General features: G+C 37.6%; 1 protein-coding gene across 1 annotated transcript in view; it reads left to right on the top strand.

Moving 5' to 3' along the window:
- Positions 1-13,805, top strand: part of BMPR1A (bone morphogenetic protein receptor type 1A) — an 81,002-nt gene that overhangs the window by 55,130 nt on the left and 12,067 nt on the right. The window contains exons 3-5 of the mRNA XM_054163414.1: positions 3,028-3,228; positions 11,161-11,323; positions 13,401-13,503. Of these exons, the coding sequence (XP_054019389.1) occupies positions 3,162-3,228; positions 11,161-11,323; positions 13,401-13,503 (333 nt within the window). The 5' untranslated portion in view covers positions 3,028-3,161. The remainder of the gene's footprint in view (positions 1-3,027; positions 3,229-11,160; positions 11,324-13,400; positions 13,504-13,805) is intronic.

The following is a 13,805-nucleotide window of genomic DNA, read 5'->3' as shown; positions in this document are numbered from 1 at the left end:
GTGGCCTTTGTTACAAGCACTAGAACAGCTAGTCTATTTTATAAAACTACTTTTTTTTCTATGTTAAACTACATAGCTATATTGGAGTGCCAGGTGATGTTAAGAACAAAATGTTTTCAGTTTCCTTTTCTGTGAAAGTGTAACAGACTATTAGAGAACCAGGTGTCTTTGTTGAGCTTAGAAACTTACATGAGAACAACAGTTCAAAGAAGGGGTTAAAAAAATGCCTGAAATCACTTTTGGTAGCTGTGGTAGGAAAGCTTTGCTGAATTTTACTGTAGTGACTGAAAAAAAAAGCCTCATCCTGCACACGTCATGATTTTGGCACAGATTTTTTGCTTCTGTTGTGTGAGTGAAAGAATAGAATGTGTCTGCACACAGTTTGAAGTTCACAGAGTTCACATTCAGATATTTCATTGTAAATAGTTATTTTTCATCAGTGCCTTAAGTTTGCATGCCTGGTAGTGAAACATTACTATTAGTGCAGTGAGTACAGCTGCACTCATCAGTGCTTGTCTGCCCAGGTCTTGCAGCCAGCTGCAGGGCTTTCCTCGCTAAGGGCAAACTTGACATGGCAGGAGCAGTGAAGACAAGTAATAGTATTAAGGCATCGTATGTGCATTTCTGGGGAAGAGAAGGGAATTGCAGCCCTGCTGGGTTTTACTTTGCGTTTTTAAGGTACTCTTTTAAATGATGAATTCTTGAATTAGGGTGATTTTTAAATGGGGAATTAGAACAGAACTTGTTATATAATACAAATGTCTGTGAAATGTGAAATATTGAGAAGATGATTCAGGTACAAAACACTGGTTCTGAAATGAGAGCACTGTATTTTTGAATAGGCTTGGATAATTTATAAAACTAACTTAGAGTGTCTTACTGAACCCAAATTGCTGTGAAATTGGAAGTGAGTTGCATTAAAATGTTCTTTTATTTCCTCATTTGCCTGGATTTTTGTATGACATACTGTGTAGTACAGTGATAAATACATGTTGCATGTTAAGTTCCTGTGCCAGTGTGCTCTCTTCCTGAATGGAGGAGCAAGACCACCCATTTTCTGAAAGCTTATAATTTTAAAATGCTCCTATTCCTGAAATGTTGAAGAGTGAGAATACATAGTCTGTACTGAAAGCTGCATGGAGAAGACAAATTATTTTAAAATATAATTTAAATGGACTATTAGTAAGGTTTTTCACTTGATGGACTGCAAAAATAGCTTTGTAAACAAAGCCCTTGTTGTTTGACTACATAAAAGCCGTTGGCAGTTTTCATATTCCATGTGTTTTATTGAGGATTGAAGTTCATTGCGGATGAAATGTGGAATAAAACAATAACACTCACAGGCTTGTTATTGGCCTGATGTTTTTATTGCTAGAAGGATTTTCCCTGTCAGCTCTTGGGGCTGGTGCTCCTGTCATTAGGAGCTGCTGAAGAGAGTATTTTTGTTACCATACTGCTTTTACCACCACCTCACCAGGAAGTTTGTTTTTGACACCCATGAAAGACATGGTTCCAAGTTCATCCCACCATAACCTGGCAGTAATGCTGGCAAACACCAAGACTGCCGTGAGCTCAGGGAGCAGCATCTGCTCTGGTACTGGTGCTCAGCTTTGGCTTCCCCTGGTGCAGAGGCCCTTTGTAGCTTCATTAGGGACAAGTTGGAGACGTGTGAAAAGTAGGCCAGGGGTCGAGCGGCCTGCCCCAGCCCTGCTGAAATTGAAAGTGACTGACACCTTCCAGCTCGGCTGCTAATTTGCCTCCATGTTAAATGCCTCCAAAGCACTAATTAAAATGAAAAGTTCTTGGGTCTCACTGACAGATGGATTGAGTTATTGGCGGTGGAAGCAGCCACCAACAGTAATTGCAGCCCATCCCTGAGCGAACACCAGATTTGGCATTCATGAGCAGCGCCAGGCTGACAGGGGTCAAGGAGGTCAAGCCCACCAAAACAAGAGGCCGAGGAAAGGCAAAACCAGTCCTCTGTTCGTCTTTGTGCAACATTGCTTTTGTTGCGATTAACTATTTAGGTGTTCAAGCTCCTTTTGAGTCCTTTGAGGCCTAATTATGCTTCTCCTGTGAATCACTGTAGAAAGTTTGTTATGCAGAATGCGACCACAACTATTGCACTCTGAAAAAGTGACTTCGTACTCAGTTTGGCTGTTGTGGCTGTTTATCCACTGGATGAGTAGTAGAAATACGTTTTGCTTTTGGAGAAAAGGGTGTATGCATATAGGAGTGCAGTGTTTGAGGATGGATTAATTTGCACAAAACTTGGAAGTCTAGAATGATATCAGTTAGCGTTAACATCTACAGTTCATTGGTGTTGTGAACTGAACTAACTTTCTTTTCTCCCATTTACAGGCAGAGGGACTGGTATATAGTGAAGGCTAAGTGAGAAATTTGCATGTTAAATGAGGTTGTGTCTTTTTGGTTGTGTTTCAAGACATAGTAGTCTGGAAGACAAAATTGGTACTGGAAGTAAGTTGTGTAACTAAACTATTAAAATATAAATTTAACTTTCATGCAGCAGAGAGGTTGGAGGTTGTATTGCAATGAAACTTGTGCAAGCATCTTTCAACTGATACTTCAACTCGGTGTTGCATTTTCCCCGCAACGTTATGGGAAGTCATCATTAAGTTTCATTTAAAAAAAAGAAGTTTTAAATTGTGAAAAGAAAGTAGTTTTCAAACAGATGTACTTTCGTGTGTTAGTTGAGTATTGCTGTTGAGTAGAACAGTGTGCGAGTCTAAAATGTATGACTGTGATATAACATATCTAATATTTTTTATGGAAATGTAAAAACATTCCTATGGTTTGTTACCAAAAATGTTTATTTCAGCAGAACCCTGTTCAGTTGGAGTCTAAAAGTCTAATGTTTTCAGTGATTAATAAACATATTAATTTTTAACTTTTTTTTTTTTTTGCAGCCACATGACTAAGATCAGCATGATGAAAAATCTTAATGTTTTTTCTTGCTTCAGAAACACAAGAAGTTTCTTAACTGGGCTTTTTCACTGTGTCTTTCAGGAAACAGCTGGAAAAGTTACAAAAGCATCTTTGCAGTCAAGCACCAAATCTTGTATTGTGCTTCACCAGAGGAAGCTTAGCATTTGTCAAGTAGAAGGGCCGATTGCCTTCACAGGAAGGATTAAAAGTAAACAATGACTCGATTGAAAGTTTATGAGAGACTGCTTGGAGCCTATCTGCTTATCATTCTCCATGTTCAAGGTAAATATGTACTAGTTGAAATAAGTTTTCATATATTTCATCTGTAACTGAGAGGTATATTCCAGTGGTTGAGATAGGTGTGGGGTTTTTGGGGGGGGGGGGGGGGGAGGTGGGGGGGATGTTGTTTTTGTTCTCTTCCAAGCAGGTGGATGGTTGCCTGACATGCCACTTATTTACACTTATTTAAAACACTTATTTAAAAAGAAGGATGTGGTCATAGATTGACCAGAAATACATAGTAAGTACAATCTGAAGCAAGTGATTGAAGGATTTGCTCTCTGATTTTTTGTTTTCCAATATGTGTGTATCTATGATACGTTTAAACTTGACCCAGTGAAGAAATCATGGAATCATAAAATCAATCAGGTTGGAAAAGACCTCAAAGATCATCAAGTCCAACCTGTCACCCAAGACCTCATGACTATTAAACCATGGCACCAAGTGCCACGTCCAGTCCCCTCTTGAACACCTCCAGGGACAGTGACTCCACCACCTCCCTGGGCAGCCCATTCCAATGGCTAACAACTCTCTCTGTGAAGAACTTTTTCCTCACCTTGAGCCTAAACTTTCCCTGGTACAGTTTGGGACTGTGTCCTCTTGTTCTGGTGCTGGTTGCCTGGGAGAAGAGACCAACCCCCTCCTGGCTACAACCTCCCTTTAGGTAGTTGTAGACAGCAATAAGGTCTCCCCTGAGTCTCGTCTTCTCCAGGGTAAACAATCCCAGCTCCCTCAGCCTCTCCTCGAAGGGCTTGTGCTTGGGGCCTCTCACCAGCCTTGTTGCCCTTCTCTGGACACATTCAAGAGTCTCAATGTCCTTCTTAAATTGAGAGGCCCAGAACTGGACACAGGACTCAAGGTGTGGCCTAATCAGTGTTGAGTACAGGGGCACAATGACTTCCCTGCTCCTGGTGGCCACACTGTTCCTGATGCAGGCCAGGATGCCATTGGCCTTCTTGGCCACCTGGGCACACTGCTGGCTCAGCCTACTATCGACCAGTACTTTATTAAGTAATGAATATAAATGACAGAAAATATTTACCTGGAATTTATCAGGGATGAGCTGTCAACTACACAAATACCTGAATTAAATGAATAGTGCCTCAATGCAAGAAGGATTATCTTCAAGGTCTTTAGAGTACCATCCCACACATGCATTCACAACTAATCTTTTATGAAGCAGAAGGCCTCTCTCTGGATCAATATAGAACTGCACTTTGCTAGAATTTTTAAACTGCCATGTTTCCTTTCAGGTTTCCTTGAAACTGAGGTGCAGTCCAGGAGGCTACCACAAGCACAATGAAGGCTTCCATATTGTAGCATACAGCCTACAAAGTTGTTAAATGTTTTTCTTCCAGAACTGGTCAAGGGTTCCTTTACAACTTCTAAGTTATTTGAGAGATTTCATGTTTTTAACATGCAGCAGTTCAGAATAGTGTTTCCTAACTTCTAAGTATGTACTTTGAGCACTGATGCTTGACTTGATTCTGAGTGTGTGTTTGCGTTGATGAATGCACCCAGGTGTTACAGGAGTGGGGAAGAACATTTGTCTTAGTTTAAAGCTTTGCCATTGCAGCCAGTATTTCACGGTTGAAATCAACAAAACAAACAACATCCAGGATTCTTCCACATGTTACAGTTGTTATGCTGGAAGAGGGAAATTCTCAAGACCAGACCTCCTTCCAGTTGTGGGCATGCAATTTGTAACTGGCAAGAAATAGCTCAATCAAATAGTCTAGTTTGGGTATAATTTAGGTTTGTAGTACAGATGTGCAAATATTTACAGGTAGCTGTAGGTGATTAGATTGGTAACAGGTACAAATCAAAATAAAGGAAATGTTGGTGAGCCTGTAGAACAGGCTGCCTGGAGAAGTTGTGGGGTATCCATCCTTACAGACAGTCAAAATGTTACCAAATTGAGTCTGAACAGCCTGGTGTGAGAAATTGGTCCTGCTTATGTACTGTTAAAGATTTGATTAAAGTTATTTGAATGATTTATTAAAATATTTTATATTTCTTTGACATTCAGTTTTAACTAGATCTGTTTCAATTAAAATTCATTGGGGTTTTTTGTTGGTTTTTTTGTTATTGTGGGGGGTTTTAAAAGTAAAATGCACTTATGCACTTAAATTTTTCTTGTCTCTGGCTTTTGAATACAGAATAGAGAGTAGTTTTCTTCAGAAGTTACTTTTTGAGGAAGGAAGTAGGAGCAGAAATTGGGCATTGCTGGTTGGAAAGGTAGGGGGACAGGACTTGTTTGTCTGTGGTGAGCCTTGGTGCATTGCTCCTGGGAGACCTGGAGGGTAATAGAGAGAGATTTTAAACAAGTTGTCTGGGAACATGCTGTGATTTTTTTTTTTTAGGAACCAGTTCTGCTAGATGAAGCTACCTTTAACATGCCTGGTCTTTGGGATCACAGCCTCAATATATAAAAAAGCATTGTAGAGAGAATTATGGATAAAATGTCCTTATTAAGAGCTCAAAGAGATGTTTAAGATATTTTCTTTACACATAGATTATTTTTTCTGATTTTTTGAATTATTTTTTGCTTTAAGATAAAGTATTTGTATTTTACTCAAGCTCTATCACATACCAGTACACGTTGAATCATTACAAAAGCTCATGATAGGCAGAAAGGTATGTCCTTGTTGGACTGGATGATTTTGCAGTATCTGCATCATAAAGCAAGAAGAAGTAATTTAAAACACATAAAAATTTCAAAGTATGTCTTTTTTGTAAGAAAGGTGTATCTAACATGAAGAACATTGGTACAGCTTTCATCTTTCATTAAAAGAGCCATGAGCATCAGCCTAGCCCCAGTGGACAGCTTTACCACCAGCATGACAACAGATGAAGGTGGTCTGCTGATAAAGATTCTTTGTATTTTAGCATTGAATTTATTGGAGTTTACAAGCTTGAACCAGAATAGCTACATGTTTAGAGTAGTGTAGTTAAGCTAGGATGATTTGCTTTTAAGGGTAATATATTCTGAAATAAAAAGAATTTCATGTGGCATGTGTCTTGTCTTAGGAATTCAGAAAGATATTGAACAACTTGAATATGTAAACCACTAGTTTCTACCATTGCAACTTTATTTGTGGAGGTAGAGGGGATAAGATTAAGGACTGGGACAAAAAGGAAGTCATCACCAATAATTTAGAAGTCAAGCAAACCCAAAGGTTAAAGTTAGGTAATTAGTAATATCTTCACAAACAACTATAAAACCCTTTATACTTTCCCAAAAGAAGTAGCCTCAGCCTACACAAGCAGATCTCTGAAAATAATTGAGATTAATCTTGGATTGTTTAGCCTGGAGAAGAGGAGGCTCAGGGGAGACCTTATTGCTCTCTACAATTACTGAAGGGTGATTGTAGCCAGGAGGGAATTGGTCTCTTCTCTCAAGCAACCAGCACCAGAACAAGAGGACACAGTCTCAAGCTGAGCCAGGGGAAGTTTAGGCTCAAGGTGAGGAGAAAGTTCTTCACTGAGAGAGTCATTAGCCATTGGAATGGGCTGCCCAGGGAGGTGGTGGAGTCACCATCCATGTAGGTGTTTAGGAAGAGACTCGATGGTGTGCTTGGTGCCATGGTTTAGTCATGGGGTCTGTGGTGACAGGTTGGACTTGGTGATCTTTGAGGTCTCTTCCAACCTTGGTGATTCTGTGACTTATAGGTCCAAGCTGGCTTTTGCTTGTCTTTCATTTACCATTCTCTGTCTCTGTATTTCTTAATAGAGTTGGTTTTTATGTGTCACAAATATTTTCTTAGATCAGAAGACTTACTGAAATTATGTATGTATCCCTGGCATTGAGTTGCATCCAAGTTAGCTCACTTTTAGTGGTTAATAACACTTCACTGTCAAGCACAGTACCTTTTAAAGATTATCCATATTAATATTTGAAGACATATTTTCAAGTAGACTTATATTTTTTGTGTAGTGGGATTTTTAATATACTCTGCTACTTTAAAATATGCTTTATGATATAACTTATTTTTCTGTGATTGGAAGAATTAGTTCTTGGAATAATTTATATTTTCAATCAAGAGATGGACATGATACATGCTTTATTAAACAAGTTTTAAACAGCCATTTAAATATCTTCTTATCTGTAGGAGTTATTCACACTACTAGAAATTTAAAATTAATACAGTTATGTACAAGACAATATTGTGATGGGTCAGAGGAAATCGTGAAGTCCCATGAACTTTATTGTCTTACTCTGTGATTACATGAGAAGAGGAGAGTGTTCCAGCTCACCATTACTCTACTATTTCATTGAATGTTGTATGTTTTTGAAGTGTGGTAAAATACATATTATACTACAGTTTGTATGTTGAAAGGTAATGAGGTCTGTGGTGACAGGTTGGACTCGATGATCTTTGAGGTCTCTTCCAACCTTGGTGATACTGTGATACTGTGATGATTCTATCTATCAAGGCTGGATAAACAGGCTGAAACCAGTCCATAATCTCAAACAAGTCCTCTGACGTGTGACAGCTTATTTGCTGCAAACTTATATTATTTTGTCCCACCAGCCCTGTGTGCAGGTAGAGGGTAGAAAAGATGAAAGAGCTTTCCTGTGCCTGAAATCTCTGGGTACTGTATTTCTGTACAGACGTCTTTCTTTTTGAAGCTGTGTGTATTAAGGCATAGCACTTATGTCTTTGAAGGTTATGTACTATTTGTGTGTTTCTTAGATGTAGAACAGAGCTGACATCTGCATGTGTCATGGGAAAGAAGCTATTAATTTCATCATCAAGTAGTGTAGTGTCACAAGATTCCTAAAGCCTAATCCTCTCTTTTTCTGTCCTGCTCCCAGATGGATGATAAAGCAATGTGAATTTTTTTGAGGTGGAGATCTGAGGGCAGGGAATAATAAGAGTGCTGGTGCAAGATCATCAGGTGGTTTCTGAAGCAAGATGTTGTTTAGGCATATCTTTCATTCACTCTTGTTCCATTATCCAGCAAAACAGCAATGAAATCTCTTGTAACTTCATTCAGATCTTGATCTGCCCTTTTAACACCTCAGGTGAATAGAAGCCAAGTCATTTTTCACAATCAACTCCCTTCCCCATACCTAGCATCTTTAAGATAGACACTACTCTTCCTTGAAATGCTGAGGATGAGCTGCAGAACTGCAGTAAAGGATACAGTTAGAGATAATATCCAGACAGGGGCTATTAAGAACTTTCTTCTGAAGTGATCTCAGTCTGAGTATTTTCCTTTTTCCTCCTTCCCTGGATATTGAAGTAAACTCATGTTTAATAAGTATTTTCTTTACAGTCTTAGAAAGTAAAAATGCAAGTGTGAAGTGAAATATTTTTATAGTTTCCCCATTCTTTGTGCAATTCAGATGTTACTTCTAAGATGAAATCAGGCTACCACAGAGTATAATTTCTTTCATATTACAAAGGTAATGGAATTGTAACCTGGATTTTTACTTCGAATAAAAATCTTTGTCTATTTAAACTGTACCAAAGGTGCTGGTCTTGAAAATACTGTTATGTATTTTGAATTCCATGTGGTATGCATTCTTCATAAGTCCTGTTGTACAATCCATCATAATAAATCAAGAGGAAATATGTATGTAATCTCAGTTGTAGTATAAAAGCTGTAGAAATGCTTCAGTATTAAATAATAATGCTGCTTTAAAAGATGCCAGGCTTGTACATAAATTCTTTCTCTTCTGAGGGAGGAGAAGGAATGCTTTAAGGGTTCCTGGAGTTTTTCTTTCTAACAAATTGAAAAAATGCTGCATTCAGTGCTCAGGGTAAGAAGGTGGATGAGTGACTGTGAAACAGATCATAAAGTATTCAAGCTCTTTACGTATGGAATGTTCCTGAAAATAAAGGGGGGTTTATAGCATTAATTAGGGGAGATATCTTAGCAGTTCAACAGAATTAGAAAGATAGACAATATTTGTACATATGCAGTGGCTTTTCCATTAAATCTTAAAATAGCATTACCTGTTCTCTGAGCAGGTAAGGATCTCTTAAATTGAATAGAAAATCTGTAACATCTGCAGCACAGTATTAATATGAGCTTTCAGTTTATGCTGGGGAAAAATCTGTAGAAGGAGAGAGGACAGTTTGAGGAGATGCTATCTCAAACATCTAAAATTCCTTTGGGTTAAATCAGAAATACTTCAGGCACTTATTAACTGTGCTGTTCTAGCACTGGATCTTCTACATTGTTAACAGCCTGTACATAACCAGCAGTATCTCACTCGAACGTTACAGAAGTACTATTTGAAAACTACATCTCAAATAAAACACAACTAAATTATTTGAGGGTTTAGGTCAAAGGTGCTATACTTTCTTAGGATGTACTCTTAGATGTATCTGAAAATGGCACAATTACTTTCAGGGAAATTGCTGGAGTGGAACAATGCACTTGTGCTGTATTAATCCGATAAAAAAATTTGCAAGTCTGCTTTTTTCAGAATAATACAATCAAATTTCACAAATACTTAAGCACATGTTTGCCTGAAGGATATAGTGCATGTTACAAGGGAGTGATACAGAGGGTGATATCTGCACAGGCTTTTAATCAGATTTTTCTGCACATCTTTCAAGCAAGATACAACATAAGACTAATCTTGTTAGGGCTAGTGTTTGGTGGGTTCGACAGAAAGCTGCAAGAACCTGTTAAAGAAATGCTGAGTTTCCTGGTCAATTTATACTTAAAAAAAATAAAATTATATATAAAAAATTCTATATGAAAATATATAATTTTAAAATATATAAATTCTTAGATAAATGGAAATTTTTATTGTGAGGAAAATATTTTTGAGGTGTACTGAAGTACTGAACTGCCTCCAGTTTTTACATCATTTGTAAAAGCTCCTGTTGGTCCTAACTAGCTCTTCTCTTACGTTGCTGCCCTAAATCTATGACACAGACTAGCTGTAAACTATGCCAGTGCAGGTGACAGTCTGTTTATAACTCTTCTAGATCCATGCAGTTCACACCTTGAGGACTTTGAGCCGAGAATACTGTTACATAATGGACAGATTTTCTGTTGGTGAAGTTACACATGATAAAGCTGGAGGAGCCAGATGAAGATGTTCTCATCTCATGGGGTGGTCACAAAGCTTTTCCAAATGAACTAGATAATGTTCCTCAAATTCTCTTCTGGACCTTTTTTTGCTAAGAAGAAAACATGGAATTTTTCCTCCGAATGCTTGCAGTCACAAAAAAAAAAAAACAGTTTAATAATATGAACTAGATCAAATTACACTTAGCTTTTCTACTGCTGAGAAACTGAGGGCTACTTGGAACATAATTTAGCCCCGGGTTTATTCTGTGAAAGCTGATTTGTGTGTGGATGTTCATGTCATTTACTAAAATTTAATTTGCAAACAAGATTTACTTTAGCTCTGTTTTGAAGTACGAATGCATACAGACATCAAAAAGCCCAAGAGATTTTGGAGTTATTACTGCACTTCTATGAGACTGTGAATCTGTAGAGAATTACTGGAGTTCAGAAAATTAGAAAATTGCATATTAAGTAGATTCAGTCATGCATGAAATTACACTGTGGTGGTTATCAAGCAGTCAGCATTTTGGTTTCCTAAACAGATGAATAAGAAAATTCTTACTGGCTACATCGCTGCTTTTTTGCCTCACCTCAAAAAGGCTAATTTCTTTCTGCTATATTGATTTCTGGTCAGCAGATCTGTTGAAATACAAAATAGTTGAGTGAGATATTTATAGAATAATTATTAACTCATATTTCTGCCCTAATCTTGATATTATGTCTTGTATAGTTCAGTTATTTGGTAATATAATTATTCTGTTGTGTTTTGCCTGTAAAACTCACAAAAATACAGCAGGGAGATGCAAACATTTTCTTTGTGTTTGGTTTGTTTGGTTTTGGTGGTTTTTTTGTTGTTTGTTTGTTTGTTTATTTGCTTGTTTGTTTTTAAATGTCCAGGTCAAAATCCAGAAAGCATGCTTCATGGCACAGGAATGAAAACAAATCCTGATCAAAAGAAACAAGCAAATGGAGTAACACTTGCTCCAGAGGACACCTTACCCTTCCTTAAGTGCTATTGCTCAGGACATTGTCCAGATGATGCTATTAATAACACATGCATGTAAGTATTGCCCACAGAATAGAGGAGGCTCTTGGAAGAAGCTTGGTTTTGCTTATGAGGGCAAGCTAGCTCAAGTGCTTACTGAGGTTCTGTCAGATAATTTGACCATAACTGATTAGATACTCCTTGTTCCTATGGAGAGCTGAGCACTATAACCCATGGTCACCTGTATGCTCACAGTACTGCTTTCACAATACCCTAGAACTATTTGAAACTAATCATTTTGCCCCAGCAACTGCTTTGAAGGACTGAGGAGTTAAGTAACCTCCAGCATTTTGTAAGTATTTAATGAGTGTTTAAACAGCATTTTATGAATATTTAATGACTCAAATCTAAACCTTCTGATATGACCACCTGCTTGCTTAGTGGTAACATTTCTTCACCTAACAGACAAAAAGTAATGTTAGCAACACAGTTGTTCAGTGAGAATTCTTCTTTTGTGTTCTTCATTTGTAGAATATGAGGGAAAGGAGGGGGGGAAAAGCCTCTAAACATAAAAAAACAGGAGGGTATTTTTAACTTTTGATAGGCATAAGAATTTTAACAGGTTCATGAAATGGTTATGTGCTTGCTTAAGATGTTTTAATAATGTTGTGCAATATCCTTGGCTTTCCTTTTTTCTCTTAATTTGAAGTTCCTTGTTTAAGACACTCTGGTAAAGAGTTAATGTAAAGATATGCAACAGAAAATATACTACTCATTACTGTAATTTGAGTCTTCATTTCAACACATAATATTAAGCCTCTCTGAAGCTGTTATTTGGCAGATAAAGCAGGTTTATGGAACCCAAGGAAGTGGAACAAACATTTCTATCTTTTAAAAGGTATACACAGAGAGTAGTTTTAAAAATGTAGTTTTGCACCTGCAAAATGTTCTGTTAGAAGCCAGTATTTTGTCTTTCCACACCTCTGGTATTTATGCTTTGCTTTATATCGCCCTCTGGTGTATGCAGTTAGTATAGCCCTCACTAATTCTTTGAGATAATGGCTGTATAAATCATTGTGCTGGTGATAAAGCTGTTAATTGGTAATACATATGCAGTGCATTGGTAATACATGTGCAGTGGGCAGGGTAATGTATGTCATCATGCTTCCCAAATCTGAATTTCTTTACAGAAATGTTGGCAAACAAATGTTTCTGCATTTATTTTCTTTAGTGTATCGATGTTGAGGAAACGGCTGGAAGTTCCCTGTGAACATAATGAAAAACTTTTTCACTGTGAGGGTGACAGAGCACTTGAACAGGCTTTCCAGAGAGGTTGTGGAGTCTCCTTCACTGGAGACCTTCAACATGCTCCTGGATGTGTTCTTGTGTGACCTGCTCTAGGTGATCCTGCTCTGGCAGGGGGTTGGACTAGATGATCATTCAGGGTCCTTTCTAATCCCTAATATTCTGTGGTTCTGTGAAGGAATTCTTATTTAATTTGGAAGCACAGACCTACCATTATGAATTGGTTTGGAGGTCCTTAAAAATATTGTTGACATTTTCCAGTAGCATGAAAATGAGTGCATTTTTGTAAAGACATAATAGTAGATTGAAGTGCATTGTGTTTTTCTTCATTTGTTACTGTCAACGTCAGAAAGTGAGTTTGTTTGGTTTGTCTTAAAGGCTATAAATATTTGAGAGAGTTTATGTGGGAAAAGCATAGCTGAACTTTTGAGCTTGAAATAGCCACTCTTCACGTACTGGCAGTTGTGAGAATTTATTGTTGCGTTTTCTGTAATAGACACAAGGGAATATTTTTAACCTATACAAGCATAGTCAGTAAGCCTTTTTAATTAGGTTTCTGGTTTTCCACTCCCTCACTTCTTTCTAAACAACTGTATGTGTGTGGTTGGATATAAGCAATCTTGAAGGTATGAGGAAGTAGAAGACAGAATATTTTGGAGGAAACATCACTACAGCATTTGATTTGAAAATACTGTGGGGGCCTTTTGTTCTCAAACTTTGGTAACCACTATGTTGAAGAATTTTTCTATGCATTACTGTTCTAGTATTCTTAATAGATTCATGATTAAATAATGCTGTACATTAAATGACAAACATGCTGTTAAAGCACAAGTAATATTTATTCCAGAACTAATGGGCATTGCTTTGCTATCATTGAGGAAGATGAACATGGAGAACCTACGCTTGCTTCTGGCTGCATGAAGTACGAAGGTTCAGACTTCCAGTGCAAGGTAAAAAAATGAAATATCATTAAAAATTAAGATCTCCATGGATTATGTAAAGAAGCTTCATAAGGAGTTTTAATCTCTGAAGTTTACAACTGCAGTTACAGATTTCTTTGCATGTTGCCTTTTACCATAAAAAGAATGGGACTGAACCATCATGGGTGAGTAGTGGCAGAAAGGATGCTTCATCATCTTTGAGCAACGATTGGAATAGAATCCCATCTTGTTAGAGTTTTTTGCAATTGTCTGTAAGCCACTGACAAATTCAGGAGAGGACTTCAACCTTTTACTTGTCAGCCATTTCCTCA

This window comes from Dryobates pubescens, chromosome 8 (assembly GCF_014839835.1).
Source record: "Dryobates pubescens isolate bDryPub1 chromosome 8, bDryPub1.pri, whole genome shotgun sequence".
Lineage (NCBI taxonomy): Eukaryota > Metazoa > Chordata > Aves > Piciformes > Picidae > Dryobates > Dryobates pubescens.
The sequence above is the reverse complement of the archived record's forward strand: the minus strand, read 5'-3'. Positions and strand labels throughout refer to the sequence as shown.